The 14,844-nt window shown below is 41.0% G+C and overlaps 1 protein-coding gene across 9 annotated transcripts in view; it reads left to right on the top strand.

Annotated features, from left to right (window-relative positions):
* The window catches only part of MYLK (myosin light chain kinase), a 179,492-nt gene that overhangs the window by 111,601 nt on the left and 53,047 nt on the right, over positions 1-14,844 (top strand). For 8 of the 9 annotated variants that reach the window (XM_081005126.1, XM_081005127.1, XM_081005124.1 and 5 more), the window contains 2 exons: positions 3,042-3,116; positions 3,523-4,571. In XM_081005126.1, the coding sequence (XP_080861252.1) occupies positions 3,042-3,116; positions 3,523-4,571 (1,124 nt within the window). Of the gene's footprint in view, positions 1-2,656; positions 2,798-3,041; positions 3,117-3,522; positions 4,572-14,844 lie in introns of those variants that run through there. The other variant, XM_081005132.1, reaches the window with a different exon arrangement.

The raw sequence follows: 14,844 nt of genomic DNA, 5'->3' as shown, positions 1-14,844 counted from the left end.
CTGGGGGAAAAACAACTCATGTTCAGATTCTTTTTCCTCCAGGCAAGGCTGATCAAATGCTAAAATATATTCCCTGGTATGGTCTTAAGAAAAGCAGTGGTACAGCTTCATACTGATAATATCATTACACGCTATTTACTGTGCTTAGATGTATTGCCTTATTCGGTTAATATTTTTGATTTTGTTTAACCTACGTGACTTTTTTTGGCCTGGGATAACTTTTAAACAAACTGTCTTGTGCTACCTATTTAGTTTTAGTTAAATCCAAAAGTTTCCTGTGCAGCCCAGTCCTATTCATGGAACTCACTAGGAAGTAAGTTCTACTGTGGGGGCTTTACTTTCAGGGAAGTATTGTAGTCTTAGGGTTACATCTTAAATTTTACTGCCCCAATTCAGTGTTCTGTGGGTACAAGTTTTTGGTTTTCATTTGCTTGTTTTTTTGAAGTTTCCACCTTACATATTCAGTATGGAATGTCTAGGAAGAGGAGGTGGGACTGCAGTTAGTGGGCTGGTGGGATTCTGTTGTGTTTGCTGGATTTAGAATAGAAAGTGAAGCTGTGTTGTAGAGATTTAAAACTGAATCTAATTAAGCTTTGAAGGTTCATAGAACTTGTTAAAACAGTTTTTGTAACTCTAGGGAAGGCGACAATGGTCAGTTGGGATTGGGAAAACATTGGGGCTTTTCTTCTCTGCCTGCAATTTTTAATGCCCCCCCCCCCATTTCCTCCAAGGAAGGAGAGTTCACCACGTCCCGAAGGAGTCTGTCCCACTGTTGAACAGCTCTTAACATCAGAAAGTTCTTCCTGATGTTTAGTCAAAATCTCCTTTCTTGTAACTTGAAGCCATTGGTTTGAGTCCTACCCTCTGGAGCAGGAGAAAACAAGCTTGCTCTGTCTTCCATGTGATAACACTTTAGATATTTGAAGATGGCTATCTTCTCAGTCTCTTCATCACCAGGCTAAACATACCCAATTCCCTCAGCTTTTCCTCATAAGGCTTGGTTTCTAGACCACTGCACACATTCCAGCTTGTCAATACCCTCCTTAAAGTGGTGCCCAGAACTGTACTCTTGTTGTGATCTAACCAAGGCAGAATAGAGTGGTACTATAACTTCCCTTGATTGGGCGCTGTTGATGCAGCCTAGAACAGCATTAGCTTTATTTGCTGCTGCATCACACTGTTGACTCATGTGAAACTTGTGGTCTACTAAGACCCCTAGATCCCTTTCTTATGCACTACTAACAAGCCAAGTGTCCCACGTCTTATATTTGTGCAACTATGTTTGTTCCTGTTACTTTGGGCCCAGTTCTCCAAACCATTAAGGTCATCTTGAATCCTGAATCTGTCTTCCCTGGGCATTAGCTACCCCTTCCAAATTGATGTCATCTGCTTCACAAAAAAGGGGATAGATTTGCATTAAAATTGTGTACATGGACATGCAAATTTAGAAAGAAATGGTACAATTTAACTAAAAATACTATACATCTCACCACAGTGAGGAAAGCTGAGACCAGGTTGCTGTCCAGGTACTACTTATAAATGGGCAGCTTCAGGGTTCCTGCTTTCCCATAATAGTGATCTTTATCTGTAGAGCAGATGATCAGGCACCAAATGGGTTGCAAATGACCAAAGTATTTTGTGTAAACACGTTGGTGTGTTCTGTGTTGAGCTTGAGTTTGCATTCCAAATTGCCTAGCTGTAAACATGCCATCAGTGTGATTTAAAATGACTTGAATCTAGTTCTGAATAGACCTATTTGCAGCCTGTGAGCTTCCAGATGACATTGCTTCCAATTCCCAACTGCCCTCACAGCCCCAGCCAGTGTGGCCAATAGTCAGACATGATCGGAGCTGGACTTAAAAGGACCACAGGTTCTCCATCCCTGGTTTCGATCGTATGGTCTAAGCCGATTATGTGGGTGTAGAAGATAGTGGCTTGATTCACATTTAAAATAAAATGTTCAGCAGGTTGATTTTAGTCATATGTCTCTGTTCTGAAGGTTCTGCTAAATCCCATTCATTTTGAAAACATAATGGGATTTGGTTAAAAAAGAATACTCCAGGAGTTTCTCATGTTCCTATTTCTACATCCAGTGCCTTGAGAATGTTTCCAGAGAGATAAATCTTTCAGATAATATTAATTAAAAGAAAAACTTCCAGGCTAGTCATGGGGTTGGGCTTATAGTGGGAAACCCTTAAAAATCCACCCTCTGATAAAATATCTCCTCCTTCTTTTAACTGTTGGCAAAGGGCCAGTCCATCTTTCTTTTCTTTTAAATGAATGCAGTAGCATTGTTTATAGAGTTGCCTGAAGCCATAAAATCTGTGTTGCTTCCCCCCTCCCCCACTTGGCATCTCTTGGGGGAGATGAGCCATTTTGAAGATGTATCTTCTGTGAAGCATAAAATGGGGGGGGGGGGTTGGGAAAAGGGGAAAGTATTTTAATGACTTCTTTAATGGGAGTCATTTCCAACAGGCATCTCTGGCATTCCTCTGCAAAAGGAAGAATAAGTGCTCAGCACCATATATGGTGACACTTTTATTTTTTTTATTTTTTTAATATAAACATGCACAGACTGAAACAATCTGCAAGGGAAGGAGAAGAGGGGGTGGGGAAGGGAAGAGGGGTCCCTGCTTTTAATATCTTAGTGTTAGGAAAGTTAAAAGTTTGGTATTGTATAAACAAACACAGGGACAAGGCTTGGAGAACTTTTTAAGCATTGCAAAACAGTGCTTTTCCCTTGCTTGGAGTTCACAACTTTTGATATTTATTTTCCTTCAGGTTGCTTGTTTTGGAGGTAAAACACACACACCCCAGCCTTTATTTTGAAGCTCATTAGCAATGGCTCAGTGTGCCTTTCAAGCAGGGAGAAAAGTTCCAGGGGTGGGGAATATTGTTTGTTTTTAGACAGTGATAGCAACTTGGATGTTTACTGGGATAGTGGGCTGGGTGCGGGGTGAAACCAAGCATAGTGAGGGTTGGGTTTGGGTGGTTTGGGTATGTGGTTTGCTCAGTTTACTTTCTGATTTTAACTTTTTCAGAAACCAAGTTGGAGAATGCAGCTGTCAGGTGTCTTTGATGCTGAAAGAAACTTCCACAGGAGAAATACACAGAGAGTAAGTGCAATTCCCAGGGACTTACATGGGTGGGTTCTATTTTTTGCTTTGCTAATTCTCTTACCTTTTAGACTCAAGCTGGCTGCTGTTCAGCCTAATCCCCAAATGTGACCCAACAAATTGTTTTCATCACACAGCTGAAGCAAACTGTACCAAGCCAGTGTGGAGCACTTTTTTATTTTATTATTTTTTTGCATGTGTGTAGCCTTATATGGTTCCTGAAGTCATCAGTGATGCAGTTAACTAATGGAGCAAGTTCTTCTAATCAGCCTTCTCTTCTATAAACATATTTTGTCCTGGCTCTAAGGTGGTTCCTTGATATTTTAAACCAACTCTTTGCTTGCCCTTTTTCTCTTCTCCCTCCCCTTCTCCCTCCCCCTTCCCTGCAACCCTTCTCTGCTTGCAGTGGGAGGCAGACGGAACAGAGAGATGCTGATAATCATGATGCACTGACATTTGGAAGCACTGGAGACTTCAGAAAGAGTACTGGTGAAGTCCAGCAAGTTGAGGAAGAGCAGGAGGACGTTCGGGGTGTGCTCAAGAGGCGAGTAGAAACCCGGGAGAGTACAGAGGAGAAGCTTAGGCAGCAGGAGGCTGAACAGATTGACTTCCGCGACATTTTGGCAAAGAAAGTCAACACCAAAAGTTTTTCTGAGGAGGAGCTGAAAGAAATTCCAGCCGAACAGATGGACTTCCGTGCTAACCTGCAGCGGCAAGTCAAGCCCAAGACCTTGTCGGAAGAGGAAAGGAAAGTCCATGCTCCTCAACAGGTAGACTTCCGTGCGGTGTTGGCAAAAAAGGGTGCCCCCAAACCTTCATTTCCAGAGAAGGCACCTGCCCCAAAGCCAGCTACCCCAGATTTTAGGTCTGTGCTTGGCGCTAAGAAAAAAGCACCCACTGAGAATGGTGACCCTGGTGCTCAAGCCCAAAATGCTAACGCTGTCCCGGATGTGCAGAAACCCAGCACCCACCCCAAAGTGGCCGATGCAAGTGCCAACTCCAAAAACCCACCGGTATCCAAGGCACTGGACACCCAGAATGCCAGCTCTAAAATACCATATGCTAACACTGTTTCAGAAGCCAAGGATGCTAGCCCCACATCTAAAACACAGAATGCTAGCATTAACTCTGAAGCCCAGCTTGCCAGAACCAACTCTGAATTGCCACATACCAAACTGAAGGAGAAAGAGGATAAGAATGACAACAACTGCAAAGGTGGTTGCCCACCGGTAGTCGATGGAGGAATAATTGAAGAGAAAGTAGAGGATAACAAAAAAGAGCAGCCAAAGGGAACAGCACCATCATTTACCGAAAAGCTACAGGATACTCATGTTGTAGAAGGTGACAAATTAATCTTGCAGTGTCAGGTTTCCTCAGATCCACCTGCTGCTGTCACTTGGACTCTGGATGGGAAAGTCATCAAATCGTCGAAGTTCATTGTCGTCTCTCAAGAAGGTAAAAGGATGCAAACAGCAAGGCAGCCGTGTGGCTTACTGCTGTTATAGCCTACTTCTTTCATTTTTGTTAAGTAATTTTTGCTCTTTTTAACTTGTTATGTATATCACTATTTTACTGCTAGCCCTGTAATTGATTCCAGATGTGTTTGTTGCTGGCGTGCTGGGGACAAGGAATAGTCTTATTAAACATGTTTCCGGCAGATCAGCATCTAACAACTTGCAGATGCAAGCTGAATCGTCTTCCGTTCTTGTTTAAGTTATATTTAAATGTGGTTTTAGGATTCTGAAATCCAGTATCTACTTAATGAGTATTTAATTGGAAACTGGTCTATAGCAAGGGGATCATATCAATTTCAGTATCTAAATTCAGATATGATTCTCCTATTACGTGAACATTTTTGCATGACTCTTGCTGAGTCGTGGGAACTTTGGAAGGAAAATAAATGAGTTTGGGGTAGAATTATACTTTAAAACATGTTCTGGAAATGAAGCCTGGAAAGGAATCCTCTGAAATAAGAGTGCAAGTGACTTGACTCTTAGTATGTTCAACATAGATGTTTTAAATAATTTTGATACTAGTTGACAAATACAATAGTAGCATACCAGAATTCAGGAAATGCTTTATTGAACAGAACATCCTGTTTTCGTACTGTTTTTAGGGTCAGTGGTGACACAAAAGTTCTCTAGTCCAATTCTCTGCATAAGAGTTAGGAATGCTTAGCGCAAAGGATTCTAACAATTTATCCCACACTGTGTATATGCTGATGTTTCACAGAGGGAGGGAGGGAGATTGATATGGCAATTGCCACAGATACCTGGAACATGCAGAGTGGATTTAACCAATCAAAATTGTTCAGGTGCCCAAGTCACAAAGCACCATTACAGGTTAATGTTTTAAATTGGAACTATCTTGAGGCCTCATTTCACCTGAACTTTATAAGGGCTTGGTCCTGCAACCACCCTTTTTAATACAATTGTTAATCACTGGAACAAGTTGGGTTGTGGGGAGTAGGAAAATTGGTACACATTTAAAACAACAGCAGTAATAAAGTTGAGTTTCTAAGGAGTGCATGCATAGTGCCTTTTCCTCACAATAGCTAAGGTCAGTCAGGCTTTTAATGTGGGCCCTCTTTCTGTGGGGCCTCATCCTCCCCATTGCCATAGCTGCTGCTGCTGCTGCTGCTGCTACTTGTTGGTCAGGTAGAAGGTTGGTGATTGAACAAGCAGGTAGCAGCTACTCTTCGTGTTAACTTGGTGCTTTGCAATCGTAAGACCCCAGGTTCCATCCCCAGCATCTCTAAGAAAGACTGGGAATTTCCTGGTCTGAAACCCTGGAAATCCTCAAGCAAGGTGGACCAGTGGTCTACCTCCACATTCCTGTGTCTGTGTTTGCCATTGCTATTGCTACTGAGCTGCTCATACCAAAGAGTGGGGGTGCAAGGGAACAGGTGGTAACAGGAAGGAACAGGAGCAACATAGCTGCGGTTTTTTGAGGTGGGCCCTCTAGTGGGCTATATGGCTGGGAAGATGCCAAACTGTCCCTGGATGGTAGCTGCACATCGGTTGGGATGCAGAGTGAAAGAATGCAGGCTTTGCCCTGGAATTAACCAAGAGAATTATATCTTTGCTGTTCTGCACAGGCCTTGGCAAAACAACTGTCTTGTCATGTTGTGTGATGGAATAACAAGAGGAATGCTATGTATTACTGAATTTGATGAGACCCAGTTTTGATGTTCTGGCAAGAAGTGATGTGTTTTTCCTCGTTGCTGAACTGCTGTTGTGCTACACTTAGGCAAAAGAAGCCAGACACATTGCCTAAGTGAACTTGTAGTAATAAATGGTAGTATTCAGTGCTAGTCCTGTGCAAAGTAGACTTATTGAAGCTAATATTCAAGATTCACTTAATTCCATTAAGTCCTACTCTGAGTAGGACTTAATTGACGGAAACCCGAACTCTTCCTTCACTTTACCACATTATTATATTTTGATAGCCACAAATCACCTAAAAGTTTAGTTCTCTGAAAAGTGCAGTAATTTGTCAGAGAAATACAACAACCAGGTCATTGTGGAGGTGGTGATAGTTACTCCGACGTAACCATAATGAGCGGAATCCAATTGGTCTTCCTAGTGCAGTTGCTCCAGTGTAAGTTTCTGCTCACAGAAGAAGCAGGGGGGACTTATTCTTTGATTCCTCCTCTTCCCCTGCTGCTGCATCGCCCCCCCAATTCTGTTCTAGAGGGTTGGGGTATTCTCCAGGAAAGATGTTCAGGGGGTGCTGAGGGAAATGCCAAAAATCCTCTTCCCTCTTCTGTTAGTAGAAACCTCCCACTGAATTAAAAGCCCTTGTGCTTGCCACAAGGGCACTAGTTGGAAACAGACTACCGTAATATTTATTTATAAAAATATATATTTTTATGAATAACAATTAATTCTAACAATAATGTTTTATTTTAAGTCTCCTTTTTTAAATCACAGTGTCCCTACATCTCAATGAGGTGGTAAATCTGTACCTGGGCTGTGCCACTTCAGGTGCCAATTCGGTCAAACACATGCATATAGAAAACTAGATATCTGGGAGGCTAAGCTAGAATCCTTACTGTATTTTATGTTGAAGGAAGAAAATGTGTATGGAAGAGCTTTCCATCAAGTGAGCCCCTGCAGGCAATCTGTGATGGTACAGCCCAGGCGTAGGCTTATCACCTTAGTAAGAACTAGGTGTTAAGCTCAGTGTCCTTGTACCTGAGGGTGCAGTGGTTTGAGAGGAACAATGTATCATTAGACAACTCAGTGCTGATAACTGTTCAGGCCGGTATGTGCATCAAGTTGCCAGGCACTTGTGAAATTGCTTCTTCCATTTGCAGTTGCTTTGCAGTGCTCCCCCCCCCCCCCCCCCGTGCTCAGGACAGGCTAATGCTCAGAGTGGGTTAACTGGATGTTACATATGAGCCCAGCTGTGGGTTTGAGATACAGCCTCAGTTCCTGGCAACAGAATGACATGGAAATAATGGTTATAAATAGCAATTTTTTTGTTTATAATTGTATCCTGAATTTTCCAATGTGTAGTTCATAGGTTACTGTCCTAAAGGTAAACATTCCATTAGCTATTTTATCTGACTTACAGTGCAAGGTTCAACTCACATCTGATGAGATGGATAATATACATCAGTTAATCCTTAGCCTGATAATTGTATTCATCATAAAATCAAGATGGTGTGTTCCTTTCACTGTGAGTTTGTCATGGAGCATCTACGTCAGGCATAGGCAAACTCGGCCCTCCAGATGTTTTGGGACTACAACTCCCATGTTCCCTAGTTAACAGGACCAGTGGTCAGAGATGGTGGGAATTGTGGTCCCAAAACATCTGGAGGGCCGAGTTTGCCTATGCCTGATCTACATGGTGAACGGTATAATCTGTCCACATTTTTAAAAATTCTGTTGAAAAATGGCAAAGTTGTCACAGTTCTAAATTTTTGGCAATTTATATAGAACCCGTCACTTCTAATGAATGTCATTCTCTGAAATGACAGCTTATAGGGAAAGCAGAGGGTCGTTTTATTTAGAGTTTTGCAGCTACGTGGCCACCCATCTTATAGTGGCCTGAGTTTCATTATCCTCTGACATCCAGAAGAAACATCCCAAAAGTATGGTTGAATGAAAGCTAATTTGTAACCTAGCACAAATAAAGGCATCTGCATCAGCTAAAGTGAGCTCCTTAACTTGAACATTTGAGGAGTGAAGTTGTCAGCACTTTAACTTTTCCTTTAAACCAAAGTTTTATTGATTCTAGAATAAAAGAGAGAACAAATAAGCATGCATTGAAAAGTGGGACATCAATATAATTTTATTTCAGAAAGGTGTCAACCTTTCTTCAATCTCTCTGTTTATTCAAAACAAGAGTTATGGCTATTATACTTCACATTCCAAGTTCTTTGTGGTCGAGGAGAGAAATTTGAATCTTTCTGGAGGCATCAATGGAAAAATGTTCAGCATATTAATTACTTTGTGAAATCTTTTTTGTGGTCACTTTGATTTGTGCTTATTCTTTAGTGCCTTGCTTAGAAAAAATAGGGTTAGTGATGCCAATATCGCTTATGGAAGCTGCCTTGTTCCTGGTCAGACTACATCTGGCCCAGTATTGTCTCATTTGACTGGCTGTGCAGGGTCTACCCTTAGTGCAGTCAGAAACAATATAATTCTCATCCTTGAGTCTTTTGGCATCTTGCTGATTCAGTGGACCTCACTGGCATACTTTCTTTCATTACAATAGTCTTTTTTGGTATGGCTTTATTGTACTTCTCTTTGGCTCCCCTTTTCACCAGCCTTACATATGTATACATTAGGATAATTTATTTTCACTATGATTTTCCCCACTGAAATGTAATCCTTTCTTCGATCTTTTTTTTTTTTTTTTTTGCATCTAACTCTTGCATATCCTACTCTATTTGTCTGTGAGTTTCACAGTTTAGCTACCTCATGGAGACTAGCAGGCAAATCCTCCTGGAAAGCTGCTTACCCAATAAGCAGGAAAGTTGAATCTGAGTTGCAAAAGTTTGGATCTGTCTATCTATCTGTCTATTGAAAAGTTTGATCTTGTGGTACAGGAGAGAAGAAAAAGCTGGGCCAGGAAAAGGAAAAGCAACTCCGTAATTCTTCAGCCAGCTTAAATCCTTAAACTTTGCTGTAATAGTACAGGAGATGTCAATCTACAGGTAGGAGTGATCAACTGCATCACTGAAAGGCCAGCCTTATGTAGCCTTTCCTATTGTATTCTAGCTGAACTACCCTATCTCAGAAGCTTTAAGTTTACCTCTAATTAGGGAAGGTGGGGGTGAGTTTTGATTGTTTACTTTTAAAAGTGCACCTGTCTAACTCACACTTCCTGGAACAATTTGAGAATCAAAACACAGTCATCCTTCAACATTTGCACTTCTCTGAATTTTGCAGTGCAGTTGTCCAGCCAACAAAAATGCACTGCAATGCATATAATAGGGTAAAGAGTTCACATATATATATATACACACACACACACACACACACACACACACACACACACCATTATCCCACAGACCTTGTGGGGGGCCGGACTATTTTTTTTTTTTTTTAATGAACGAATTCTTGTGCCCCACAAATAACCCAGAGATGCATTTTAAATAAAAGCACACATTCTACTCATGTAAAAACATGCTGATTCCCAGCCCATCCGTGGGCCGGATTTAGAAGGCAATTGGGCCGGATCCGGCCCCCAGGCCTTAGTTTGCCTACCCATGGTACAGAGAAATCTATACTAAAATGCTGGTGAATTTTGCTGATGAGGACTTCTTTAAAATAATTCACAAACTAATTCGGAAATGTGGAGATTGCAACGCAAGATTGGAAAAAACAGAAACTGAAGGAAATCAAAATGGGCAGATTCACTCATCCTACCTCTAGTGACCAGGGATTCCTTGCACATGGCAATATATACATCACTCACACACTCTCTTACGCACCCTTTTTATAATGAACTACTGTGATTAATCATAACATAAAGCACATAGTACATCATGATCCAAACACAACTGTAGGCATCACTGTATCCATGCCCACTTGCTTATCCTGGAATTTGGTGAGGTGAAAGGGAAACCTACTTAGTCTTCGTGCCTTGTACAGCTATTGTTTTAGCCAATCTAAGAGCAACTTTTAATAATCTTTGAAGATAATCTGCCTGTTCATCCTCTGCTAAAAAAAAGGTTGGTGCAGTAGGGAGAAGACTAGTTAATGCTGCTTGGGGTTAACTCACCTTAATGGATTTAATTCTTACAGAGCTATTTTGGAGCTGTCAGTGTATTCTTTGTGCCCAATGTCCTCTGTAGAAAAATATTCTTCAGAATCAGGCTTTAGGCTTGTCGTTGATGCTCTCATCCCAACCTTTCATTTTTTATTTTTTATTGGTTCTAATTAACACTGCTTTGTAACAGTGGGATTAGTTGGCCAATTAATTGATTACTCCACTAACATATATGGTTAAAGAAATCATAGTTGGCTGAGCAGATGACAGCACAAATTTTAACAGGCAACAATTACGCATTAATCTAACCTTAAGTGGCCAACCTAGTGCCTTCCAGGTGTTGTTGGAATACAAATCCCATGACCCCTTTTTGCTGGCCGTGCTGGCTGTGGCTAATGGGAGGTGGAGTCCAATATATGGAGGGTGCCTTGTTGGATCTGTGTATACAGCATAGGTGGACTATAAATGCTACACTCTTGATGGATTGACAGTGGAAAGTGCCATAGCTGTCTTATTGAAGATAATGATATTGTTATAGACTACTACACATTCTGATATGCAAGTGATTACTTTGAAACATTGGCTGGCTGTTGTGATTGTATACAATTCATTCTAATAATTCTGCTTACATTTATATATGATTTCTTAGCAGGAGAGGTTTCTGTGCGACCTTGGTTTTTTTTCATTTCTTTGATGTTCTCAGTTTTCCTGAGCAGATGTTATTCTCCTTGATCTTAAGTACTTTGGAAATCAGCAGAAGGATAATACACCTGCCCCCAAACCTTAAGTGGGTGGATAGATTTAGGAATACTTCTTGTTGATAGGCTGCTTTTGGGAATGCTTCCTATGATATAGTACAGGCATCCCCAAACTCGGCCCTCCAGATGTTTTGGGACTACAATTCCAATCATCCCTGACCAGTGGTCCTGTTAGCTAGGGATGATGGGAGTTGTCGTCCCAAAACATCTGGAGGGCTGATGTTTGGGGATGCCTGATATAGTAGAAATGAGTTCATGGAATAAATATAAGCTGTTTCCCCTATAATGATTGCTAGGGTTCAATCTGGAGAACATGCACTTAACCTTTTCCAGATTCACCATTAAGGTAGGAACTGGGGTAGCCATAGTTTCTGCTACTTGTTCATCTCCTGACCTTTCATCTGCCTGTCTCTGGCACTGAGCAAGACTCCATGTTTTCCCTACTGCAGGCAAGAAAGAAGGATGGATGAAAACATCAGTAGAGGAAAAAGAGGAAGCACCTATGGTTACTTCAGCTTCCACCTAACTGTTGCGTTTCAAACTCAACATGTTTTATCTGTTGTTGCAGTCTGGATCTGGCACCCCTACCAGTAATAAATACACATTTTTCATCATGTGTCCATTATGAAGATTCATCCTCATAACAGAGGGATTCACCCTAGTTCTGGTCTCAGAGTGTACATAAGTTAACACAACGGTATGCAGCTGAACCCTATGTTACATGGTAGAAATTAATGCATGCTACATTTTAACATGGGCATGTTTCAGCAATAAAGTGTAAACTGGCCCTAAAGCAGTAAAGATGTCTAAGCTGAAATCCACAAAGTTGTTTACTTCTTCGCCCCAGACTTAATTGACTTCCAGATTTCAGCATCCTTTTTGGCATCCGCTGCCTTTTAAAAACTGCTCAGGGTACACGAACTAAGTTATTGCAGCTGGAACAGAGGGAAATATGTTTTGCTGACAAAGATAGGAAAGTAAAATATAGGAGCTATCCTTGTTTTGAGGCTCTGCATATTTGTTTTGAAGTTCACTGGCTATCATGCGGCAAGAACCATAAATATTTTGCCAAGTTTGTGCTATTTTGGTTAAACCAAACATCTCCACATAAGCCCCAAACTCCAGGGAGAGTGTCTTAAAGTGTTTAAGCCTCTGAACTCTCCAGACAATTGGCTCCTTCCCACAGTATTGCCATGGATATTCCAACAAGTTTCCAATTATAGGCATTTTGAACACGTTTTTTGTGTCTAATACACAAGTGTATCTAACTCTATGCATTGCAGTGCTTTCTTCACATAGACATGTAAACTTTATGACACACAGTTGGCTGACAGCTATATAAACAGTTTGGGGGCGGGGAGAGGTCAACATTTACAGCGATCTTGTTATTTTCCCTCCTGGGATTTCATTTTGTAAGGTGCCAAAAATTCAGAATTCCCAGTGGAAGTCACCAGACAGAGCCTTCCTCAGAACTATGAGAAAAGAATCTCATCTCTGGAGGTCAGTGGAGGCTTTTGTAGAGGAAATACCAAATGCTTCATTGAGAGACATTTGGCCTCCCATCTCAGGGAATGAAGCAGTTGCCTATGTCACAGAAAGCAAAACCCTCTTTGGAAAGTTTCATGTCTCTAGTAAATATATCCGACTTGCTTTTTGTTTGTATATCTAGTTAAGAGGAATACTTGTGCATGATTCAAGACAGATTTCAAACACATGTCCAAAGATAACATTCTACCTCATCATTCTTTTATTACATGTGCACTGTGGCGTACAATCAACACTCTCTTGGCTTCATTAGCCTTTAAAGTTCATAAATTGGCGGTAGGTTTGTTGTAACAAAACACAATTGTTCTAGAGCAGGGAGTGAGGAAGCTAGGGCCCTACAGAGGTTGTTGGACTCCATCTCCCATCAGCTCCAGCCAGCATGGGACTGTTGGGTTTGATGAAGGAAGTTGTAGTTCAATAAAAGGTTTTCTATCCCTGCTTTGAAGGTCATGACTTGAGAAGAAGGAGCATAGAGTTTCAGTGCATAGACAAAATGGGATTGGGAATAGGATTGAACCATTATGTGTAAAGCAGAAAGGAGCAATATATCAGTCTCTACCACAGTTTATTGTTCTTCTGGACCTCTAATGTTCTTAAATAAAAACAATCTGAAACAATAGAGTCATTTTAAAAAATAAAAATGGCTTCATTCTTAAAATATGTACAGTACAGCCATACAGTTCCGAAATTCACTCACTACAGAGGTGTGTGTGGCATCTTCATTATGTAGTTTTTGTTATATGCTGAAGATGTACCTCTTTACCCTGGCACTTGACACCATACCCAAAATGTCTAAGCTTTTAAAAAGTACATTCTGTTCTATGACTGATTACAGACAGCATTTGTTCAGAGAAGGTAGATGATGGCCCACCGGCACATGTCTTAATTGTTTTGGTTCCACTGTGGTTTCTGGTTGAACATTTTTTTGCAATTGCTGTTCGACTTAAGACAATAATAGTACATAAAATATACATATGGACCCCCAACCTCAGTGAAAGTGGCTGAATGAAGTCACTTTCGATTTCTGTAAAATATGTGTGCACAAGTGAGACTGGTCTTTGTTTGCAGAAAATGTCTGTGAAGTTCTGTAGTTTTTCTGCTAACACTTTGGTTTATGTAAATTTGACTTAGATGATTGTTTTGGTCTCATCAACACTTCTTTGAGTACAGTTCATTTTATTGTGGATTGTAAAATCACTTGGCAAGGTGGCAGAGAACATAGCTTGGCAAGGTGACAGAGAGTATAGCCTTGATTAACCTCCTAAAAACTCATATTAAACATCATACACCTGCATGTATCTTATGCTTGAAACGTTCAATATATAGGAACTAACATGGTGCTATTAATAAGCAACCTCACCATGTGGCTGGTCTTCAGTTTGATGCAATTATCACTGCTCCAGTGATGTTTGCAACTTCTGGAGCATTGCTGGGACTGTCAAAGGTATCCCGCTAAAGCATCCAACTGGCACAAGGATTTCCACTTGCACAACAGAAAATCCCTACTTTCTCTTCCCCCTCCCTGTGAGACCCTTAAATCTGTGTGACCTTTAAATCTGTCCCCCAACCCCACAGAGCAGATTTGAAGAGGGCATGCACAGAAGTGGGAGGAGGTGGGAGAGTTGCATTGCACAAATGTAAAATCTTGTGGTGGTTGGACTCATTAGTTGGATACTGCACACCACACTATTACTTGATTTGCAAATTATCTCATCAGCCTTCTCCATGTCTCCTGGTATGTTGGAATCCCAGTTCACACAACAGTTTTCAAGGTACTGAAGAAGTCATCACACTGTGATATTCCCACTTCATTTTCTCAATGATTTTTTTGGTGGGTTTTTTGGTTGTTGTTGTTAAAGTACCTTTTGGGGCAAACTTGAAAGGCATCTGGTTTTAACCTGCTTTCTTTGTCTGTTCTGTACATTTCGTCTCATGAAAATGAAGTAGCTAAGATTTTGAGAAATAAACACATTGCTGAATATGCGTGACTGTGCTGGAAGGCAAAAATGCCACTAAAGATTCCTGCTTCACAACCAGGAGGCTAATGTGTTGATGCTCTTGCTGAAGTGGACCAAATCAGAGAGCTAGTGGGACCACATGTTTCAGTGCTCACCCATATTGGGAGGCAATTAGCAAGAATCCTTTTTCATGATATATGAACTTTTTCTGTGTTCACAGAGCTGTTGTAAGAAGAAGCACTA

This window comes from Podarcis pityusensis, assembly GCF_964106645.2.
Source record: "Podarcis pityusensis genome assembly, chromosome: 1".
Lineage (NCBI taxonomy): Eukaryota > Metazoa > Chordata > Lepidosauria > Squamata > Lacertidae > Podarcis > Podarcis pityusensis.
The sequence above is the reverse complement of the archived record's forward strand: the minus strand, read 5'-3'. Positions and strand labels throughout refer to the sequence as shown.